General features: G+C 40.9%; 1 protein-coding gene across 4 annotated transcripts in view; it reads left to right on the top strand.

Moving 5' to 3' along the window:
• The window catches only part of LOC147020112 (pumilio homolog 1-like), a 234,385-nt gene that overhangs the window by 159,802 nt on the left and 65,063 nt on the right, over positions 1 to 9,520 (top strand). For all 4 annotated transcript variants that reach the window (XM_085895137.1, XM_085895138.1, XM_085895136.1 and 1 more), the window contains 3 exons: positions 1,710 to 1,985; positions 2,487 to 2,717; positions 3,226 to 3,493. In XM_085895137.1, the coding sequence (XP_085751263.1) occupies positions 1,710 to 1,985; positions 2,487 to 2,717; positions 3,226 to 3,493 (775 nt within the window). The remainder of the gene's footprint in view (positions 1 to 1,709; positions 1,986 to 2,486; positions 2,718 to 3,225; positions 3,494 to 9,520) is intronic.

Below are 9,520 nucleotides of genomic sequence, written 5' to 3'. Positions count from 1 at the left end.
GGGGGTAGTGAGAGGAGGAAGGGAAAGTAGAAGAGTGAGGGCAGTGGGGGTGGGGAGACAGCACCCAGCGAAGAGCTGGGAGAGGGAGAGGAGGGAGGAGAAGAAGCATAAGAGCGAAGGCAGGAGGAGTAGAAAAGTGAGGGTAGGGCTCCCTGCTCCAGAATTGGTTGACACCATTTTGAATGTTTGTGGTCGGACGCGATGTTAGAGAGACAGACAGACAGACAGATGGACGAATGATGGGAAGTAGAAAAGCAAGGGGAGGGGGAGAGTAGGTAAGTCAGTAAGGGTAGGGTTCGCTGCAAGGGAAAACTGAAGGTAGGGTTCATATTGTTATGTAATAATATTTTTTTCATGTTCCTGGGTATATATAAAGTTTGTTTCAGGTGAGTAATTACTCTTTTCCAACTATATAATGAAACGATACTTTGAAAAACTGCACGTGATATGTTGAATATGTCGATTAATGATGGAATCCAATTATTTGAAAACTTTTTTTTTAAAGGATTTTTAACTTGTTAAGTTATGTGTATTCGGTGTAAGTAAGTCAAGACAGGTTCTCCCCCGTCTCAAGTCAATCAAGTCAAGGCAGAAGTAAGTCACTCCAACCCCTCTCCCACCCCTCACCCACCTCTCTCCCTCCTCTCCCCTGTGCACGATCCTCTCCCCTCTCCTCCCCTCCTCTCATGCTCCCCCCTACCACTTATCTCACCCTCCCCCATTCTCCCCACTCTCCCCCCCCCCCCTTGCATGTGTGTGCCATTAAACTGGACGTTACATCTGCTAGAATCCCCATTCTCATGAGTGAAGCATCAGATATGAAAAGGTCGGTCCAAATGTCATACGTTTCCATGCCCATGGGTTTCCCCACGGGTGCCCGACTCGTCTATATTATAAAGCAGGAGTGTCCATCTCCAAACTACTCCTTCATTTTTGGGGCTAGCCGCGTCAAACCTCCTGTGGAATGTTTTGGGGTCCCAGCGGATGTCCAAAGGTTGGTGAGAGGCTTCGTAAATACATCAATCCAATTAAGATTTTGAGTTTTGATCCGTACGAAGCTGCTCCCTGGCTGGATGTCAACACAATCGCGGGATTGGAAGGAACATTCGTTGGTTTGATAATATCTAAGTACAATTGTGATTTTGAGTTTCCACCCGAATGACCCTGCTTTTATCCATTCCAAGGTGGATGGGAGGTTTCAAAAGGATTTGTGTTGCATTAAATCTATGGAGTGTCCGAGTCATCCCTACATAGGAAGTCTATCGACTTCCTGATAAGCTCCTCCATGAGCCCAAGATCACTTGTAAAATCCAAATATAATGGGAAATACACAGTGGGATTGTTTTGTAATCTGACCAGGTAAAAACCATGCTGTGATTGTCATTTTTAATAACAATTCAGAACAGGCTTTACTGATGAACTCTCACAAACCCTACAAGGAAATAACTGTTTTCAACCAATAACATTGCTCATTCACCTGCCTTTGCCTTCGAGTTGCAAGAAGAAAGGAAGCTTGTAACAGATCGCGCATTGACAGAAAGTGATCCTGCTTTTTCTGGTTTATTTGTAGTTATTTGCATTGACCTTATCTTGATGCAAGGCCATGACCAACCTGTATTGCTCACAATTTAGTGCCATATTGTTTGATCTGAGCTGGAGAGTGATTGACAGTGTAAACGTTGCTCTTTCTCTGCCGTCCATCCTTATAGCTCATTCGGGCCAAGGTTCAGGTGCCAACCACGCCAACGCAGTGAATAGTTTGTTCCGCCCCATTGGTGGTGGCCACACTCAGCAGCAAGGGAACCAACAGCAGCAGGCTGGAGGAACACTCACCTCGAGTCCTTTCTACAGCAGCTCTTCGCTGGGTGCTGTCTCGCAGGCGAATTCCCTTTTCTCCCAGGGTGGCGGCTCCTTTGGCTTTGGAACAGCATGTTCGCTTAGTGCAGGGATTGGCTCTGGCCTTTCAGCTTTCGCCTCAGCTGCTGGTGAGCACTTGCACTGCCTAGCCTGTGTATCTCGACACTTGCACTTGTGATTCTCTCTGTTGACATTCAAATGCAGTATATTTTTAATGTGGAGATATCCAGGTGGTGTGAAACTTATCCTTTGTGTTTTGCTTGGCTATGATGACGATGTTCTTTCTGTATAGCAATTTGATGAAACAGAATATGACTCCTTGGACTGAGCCAGGCTATTTTATTTCTCGTATTTGAGCACTTAAGTAATTAGTTCAAACAAACTGCAGCATTTTTATATTTCTCCACCGCTTATTTCTCACATTTTAATTTCTCCACCGAATTGTTTTGAACGTGTATTTTAATGTGCAATACCCATCTTGCTTTAATTAAATGGCTTGCGTCGACCATATGTTGATCATATGTTGATTCTTAGTTTTGTTAGGAAGTCCCCATGGTACGTTGGTTCTTTTGAGTTTTTCTTCTTTTTTTATACTTTTATCCTGCCTGGTTTTATTTGGTCTTGCCCAGGGAACTCGAGCATGACTGGTGGCACACGACGAGACTCTCTTTCGGGTAGTCTGGATTATAAACGATCAGCTGGGGGCTTGACACCGATCAGTCAATCTTTCTACAATGGTTTGAGCTTCTCGTCATCGCCAGGGCCAATTGGTGTACTTCCAGCCAATCACAATACAAGTCACTCGCTTACTCCGCCACCATCGCTGTCCTCACATGGCTCGTCGAATGGCTTGAACCTTGGTGAGTCAGCTTTACATGAGGATCAGGAATGTTGTACACCTTTTGAAGGCTCCTTTACTAAACCAATCATAATAGCTCACCTTTTCATCATGAACCTTATTTATTTATCATCACATTCACGAAAAGCTACTTACGTTGCAAGAGTTGTTCTTCTTTTTTTGTTTAATATTGTACATCTTTGAAGTCTGTGACTAGTCAAAAGCATTTTCATGTTGCATTTTTCACTATTTAGTTTCTTTGATACCAGCTTTTAATATTGGTTTAAAATATACCCCATTCACTGCTTGCTTGTATATCATACCATGAAAGGATGTGATGAAAAATCCTCACAAACAATGTTTAGTTTTTGATTGATTACCATTTTGTTACGTTGTTTTGAAAATGTTCTTCACAAATGTACTGGCTATTGTTATGTGTTGTGCACATGAGAAGCTATCATCTAACATGTTTCAAATAACCAAGACAAAACCAAGCTAACAACTTAATTCATCCATGGCCACATGTGCAGGCCTTACGAATGGCATTGGGCGTTTCATCTCAGCTGCGCCGGGTGCTGAGGCTAAGTTCCGCAGCCTGGGTGCAACATCGGCCCTTTTTGGCAGTTCCAGCAGCCAGTTGTTCCCCACACCACGTACGGCACGCTACAAGCCGGAGCTCATGCCTTCTGGCCGCAGCCGTCTCCTCGAAGACTTCCGCAACAACCGCTTTCCAAACCTGCAGCTTCGGGACCTCAATGGGCACATCGTGGAGTTTTCTCAAGATCAGCATGGCTCTCGGTGGGCTCAGTTGCATTGTATTTAACAAAAATATTATTTGAAAACCATCATATTTTGTTTTCTTTGCCGTTTTTTTGTTGTTGTTGTTGTTGTTGTTGTTGTTATATGACATTCCTATTTGTTTTATTGTCCCTCATACTCCCAATCCCATCCCTCCACAACACTCGTCAGGGAGCTTCATGAGTTGTGGCCTTGGCATTATGGGTGTGACAGGGTGGTTGTGTTTACTGGTATTTATCTGAGGCAGTCTTGCAGATTATTTATTTAAGGGATCGCAAGAGTACTGAATTGATATGATAAATAATTGAAACGGATAAAACCTGGCTGTAATGTTTGCTTCCATTGGCAGCAACTGAAATAATCTCAACAAAACATGACAACATTGAAATAAGTGTTGCTAATCACGCAGTGTTATCCATATCAAACCAACACCAACAAATGCTTTCGGACCATTTTCCCCTTATTTAAGAGGTTTGGTTGAATGATGCTATTCCTGCATACGGATCTATTCATCGTGTCAGTTTCATCCTGTATCTTTCTTAGCATTTTCAATCCATGTGTTTGTAGGACGTCTTCTTGGCTTCCTTCCTTTCACAAGCTTTATTGTTTTCTTTACAGCTTCGTCTTCTGACCTTGGTTGCACATGACCATGCCAACCAAGTCTTATCTTCCTCGGTTCTTCTTCACGAGCATTGATTTGTAATCTTTCCTGATTTCTGAGTTTGGCATTCTTTCTATCAGAGACGATCCATTCATTCATCGGATCACTCATCTCTCTTCTTTCCATTATTTTTACATCTTCAATCTGCATTGCTCATGTTTTGTTTCAAAACATCAATACCAGTCTGATCCAGGCTTTATAAACTCAAACTTTTACAAGTAATGGAATGCTTCTGTGCTTCATGAATACCACTTTGAATATCTCCAATTATTCCAGGCTGATTTTATTCTTGATCTAATGGCTAATTCTGCTCCTCCTGATGCCTCTATCATGTCTCCAAGATAAACTTTTCAATGTTTCTAAATTAAATTCTGAACTCAGAAGCATTTATTTGTGTTCTTCATCTTTTTCTTGAAATGATTCCTCACATCTTTTGTATGAAAATCCAACCTTTTGTTGCCAAATTTGCAGTGATCCAACGGCATCTCTTTTAACACCACCTGTAAACACTACCTGTATTGAATTGAATTCATTCAAAACTCTCCTTTCACATATTCAACAAGGCCAGTGTCTGCTTTAAAAAAAAAAAAAATTTAACCTTTGCCATTTGCCATAATAGTAGAGTTCCCACAATAGGGTCCCGTGACCGTTTTTCCGGAACCAAGGTTTGAAGGTTGATTTTAGTCAATTTGAGGGTGCTGATTAAAATGAGCTGGGGTGAACCTCGTGAAAATGTGGGCTAACTCGGCCAGATGCGAGAATTCAAAATGGCCGCCATGCTACTTCCAGTATATCAAAAATTGCATATCTTTGGTTCTACATGTCCGATTTTTATGATTTTTGGGTCAAAACATATGTTTTGAAGGTCAAGGATGTCATATATTACCATTCCAGATTGTTATATTTAAGGGTTAAGTCACAAAGTATGAAATATAACTTTTCGGGGGCCAAATCCAAGATTGTCGTCGAGTAACATCTGGAAAATAGTAAAAAATCAATTTTCTTCTCATAATATTATTGGTAGTGAATCTTTCATGCAAGTAAATGTTTGTTTATATGTGGGAGTGCACAACAAATTGAGACAAGAAGAGAAGGACGCAATCATTGTCTTTATTTTCAGAACATGATGTGTACATCAGATCAATTTCTCAACTTTGACACTGTTCAGGGAGGTTATACCATGCTTTTGTACGTCCCTCCTGTACTTTATCTAGAAGAGTAATATGATGAAAGAATATCAACATTCCTTCATTTTGTCTGTCGAGCAACAGCGTTTCAATGGAAAAATGAACTAAAACATGAATTATCTGAATTCCCGGCAATTGACGCTTTCCCGGTTAGTATTCTTGTAATTTGCATTGACCAAAGTTTGATGTACTGTCCAAACTGTCTTTTATCTAAGACAGTCATAATAAAATAATATTAACATCTCTTATATTTTGACTGTGGCAATGTTTTTACAGTTGTAAATTAAATGAAATGAAATCTCCATTGAAACACATACATGTAATCCTTCAGTCACTATCTGAGTCGCTGGCTCCAGAGTCACAAACTTCATCATTACTTTCAGCCTCATCATCGTGCAACAATGTCTTTTCTTGTTCAACCAAGTGATGTAAACTTCTTGGGGGTGCATCATGGGTATACCTCACTGACACACATCTACCGTCTTTCATTGTCCATCCATGGTTGGTGGGATTTGGGGGTGCATCCGGCTTGTCATAGTTTAGTTGAATGTAAAGTTGGTAGTTAACTCGCGTCACATGCAGATTGTGAGAATTTGGATCTGGTGGGATGCAGGACGTGGACTTGTTTTTCATCTGACCCCACTTCCGTGCTCTGACTTCACCTAACGTTTTACTGATTGTGTCATTATTGATGTGTCTAATAGTGAATGTGGCCATTTGCTGAAGCACCTCTTGTGTCACTGGAAGTGTTTTGCCAACATCTTTCAAAAGATTGCGTGCCTCCTGAGTTCCTGTTCCTTTTTCATAAACTGTGTTTTTCCGATGTCCATAGAAGCCAGATCTTGTATCAGATCCACTATGGATGTGTAATGGGATTAATATTTCAGCTACATCATCAGAGCAAAGGTCTCTGCAGCTGATGATTTTGTCTTTCCGTTTGATAGCAAGGGTGCCCTCCAGTTGATGTGCAACATATGCAGAAAGAATCACTACATCTGTGTCCTCGGCATCAATCACGACTGTCTCCATTTTTCCTGCTTTTCGGATTTGCAAATCGATGAAGAACAACATTGTGTCCGCCTCAATGTGACTACATTCAAATTCTTCCATCCTTTCTCCGGAGGAGATGTTCCAACAATTTTGCCTGATGGAGTACACAAAGTCAATTTCTCTATGATTCTTTACAAGCTTGGTGAACTCATCCTTTAGAAACCTTTGCAGCCTTTGTGTCTTTCCCTGATTGCTGAACAGCACCTGGAAGTTCTTTGTGGCAGGAAACCTATCTGATGTTTTCATTTACACATTTCTGGACCCTTTTCTCTATATGCTGTCGTGGATTTACGACGCTCATGCTCAATGTCTTTGATGGAATTTTCCACACCATAGGCATCATTCACAAAAACAATCTGGCTTGCTTTGGTCAATGCAAATTACAAGAATACTTACCGGGAAAGCGTCAATTGCCGGGAATTCTGATAATTCATGTTTTATTTCATTTTGTTGCTCTGCAGTTGCTGTTGAAACACTGTTGCTCCACAGACAAAATGAAGGAATGTTGATATTCTTTCATCATATTACTGTTCTAGATAAAGTACAGGAGGGATGTACAAAAGAATGGTATATCCTACCTGAACAGTGTAAAAGTTGAGAAATTGATATTATGTACACATCATGTTCTGAAAATAAAGACGATGATTGCGTCCTTCTCTTCTTGTCTCAATTTGTTGTGCACTCCCACATATAAACAAACATTTACTTGCATGAAAAGATTCACTGCCAATAATATTATGAGAAGAAAATTAATTTTTTTTTACTATTTTCCAGATGTTACTCGACGACAATCTTGGATTTGGCCCCCGAAAAGTTATATTTCATATTTTGTGACTTAACCCTTAAATATAACAATCTGGAATGGTAATATATGACATCCTTGACCTTCAAAACATGTATTTTGACCCAAAGATCATAAAAATCGGACATTTAAAACCAGATATGCAATTTTTGGCGGCCATTTTGGCGATATGCATGGCGGCCATTTTGAATTTTCGCATCTGGCCGAGTTAGCCCACATTTTCACGAGGTTCACCCCAGCTCATTTTAATCAGCACCCTCAAATTTACTAAAATAAACCTTCAAACCCTCATCCCGAAAAAACGGTCACGGGACCCTATTGTGGGAACTCTACTATAACCTTCGTTTTTAACATATCTGGAATTACATTCCAGATAAGGTATTGTCATCGCCGTCCGTCTGTCCGTCCGTCTCCTTTTTCGACTTCTCCAGCCAAACTGCTGGGCCATTCCGGCTGAAATTTTGCAGCAACCTTCCCCTCCTGATTGGAATTGCAAAGCTCGTTCTGGTCACATGACTTTAAGTACGTCAAAATGGCCGACTTAGTAAATTTCTTCAAAAATCTTCTTTTCCAGACCCACCAGTCAGAATGCTACCAAATTTGGGTTAGACATTAGACCAGGGGAGGGATGTTAAAGTGTGAAGGTCATGCTGATCACGTGACCGGAAGTGTGCCAAAGTAGCCGACTTAGCCAATTTTTAGGAACATCTTGTAAATTCTTTCAAAAATCTTTTCTCCAGACCCACCAGTCTGTATGCTGCTAAATTTGGTTTACAACATTAGGCCAGGTCCCAGATAAGCTACAGGTCCAGTGGTCCTATTTTTTATTCATGTAGATGTATAAACCTTTCTTCATTATTGCACTTAATCCATTTTTTAAACATTTATTTTGCTTCTTTTTCTCTTTTAGCATTCAATACTGAGTTGTCAGCATACATTAACTTGCATGGGAATTGCAACCTTTTGTTCTTCATCAACAGAGCACTTTCAAAATAATGCCATTGCATCCCAGGCGCATGCGCAGAAACCCTTGGCGACAGCGGCAATCAGGGCATTCTTACGAATATTGTGTGTGCGAGATAAGGATTGTTACCAAAAATGGCTCACAAGTCTTCTAAAAGGAGTCAAAAATTCTTTAAAAGGTACCTGAGAGAAAGGGGTGTGCCTGTGCACAATGAAAGATTTGGAGAACGATCTCAGCTTGCCGACAGGGAGCTGCCAGTACAGCAGACTCCCGATGAAGTGAACCCGTGTATGGCCCGAACTGTGGACGGGCGCATGCTACCCAAACACTCGGCCATTGATTCCTGCCAGTGAATGGACTTTGAACTTTTCCGGGAATGCCTCCGGTGAACATGGCAGGCTTGCTTATTTAGTTAATGGATGTCTGCAATTTAACGGTTGCTCTCTGTGTGTGTGTGTGCGTGCGTGTGTGCGTGCGTGCGTGCGTGCGTGTGTATTTGCTCATGTGTCGCCGCTCGCTTGTACCGAAAACACGAAAGGTAGGAAGCGTATGAGTAGGAACTGGACACCTCACATCTACAAATATTTCTCGTATCTATCTATAACTCTAATGGGGTATGGATCTTCCTCAAACTTTCACAAGTTCATCGGGGAGTGTTTTAGGCAAAAAAATTGAAAACTTTGAAGAATCAAAAAATACGTCTTCTTTTTTATGGGGATTTAAAAAAATATATCATCGATAGTGCCAAAGCCTTCGTAATTATGTGAAAGGTAATATTAAAAAATTAGTGTGCGGGAGTGACGGTCATCTCTGCGAGAAAATATATAGCCTCCTGAAGGTAGGGCAGTTTTTTGCAAACTTTGAAGTCACGTGACGCGAAAACGAAAGCGAATACCGAAAATCCGGCCTGACAAAATTTAGATATTGTCCCATAGATTTATATGCCACAATCAAATTCAAGATCGCTTGAGAAATGTAGGAGGAAGATAGATTTTGAAAATCGTCATTTTTGCATGAAAATCATCATTTTCGCATTTTTTGCCAACTTTGAAGTCACGTGACACGAAGACGAAAGCGAATATCGAAAATCCGGCCTGACCAAATGTATATATTGTCCCATAGATTCATATGCCACAATAAAATTCAAGATTGCTTGAGAAATGTAGGAGGAGATCGATTTTGAAAATCGTCATTTTCGCATTTTTGCCAAATTTGAAGTCACGTGACACGAAAACGAAAGCGAATATCGAAAATCCGGCCCGACCATATTTAGATATTGTCCCATAGATTCATATGGCGAAATCAAATTCAAGATCGCTTGAGACATGTAGGAGGAGATAGATTTTGAAAATCGTTATTTTCG

Source organism: Eptatretus burgeri, chromosome 9 (genome assembly GCF_056783735.1).
Source record: "Eptatretus burgeri isolate ZD-2024b chromosome 9, Ebu_testis_v1, whole genome shotgun sequence".
Lineage (NCBI taxonomy): Eukaryota > Metazoa > Chordata > Myxini > Myxiniformes > Myxinidae > Eptatretus > Eptatretus burgeri.
This window is presented reverse-complemented; position numbering and strand designations above follow the sequence as displayed.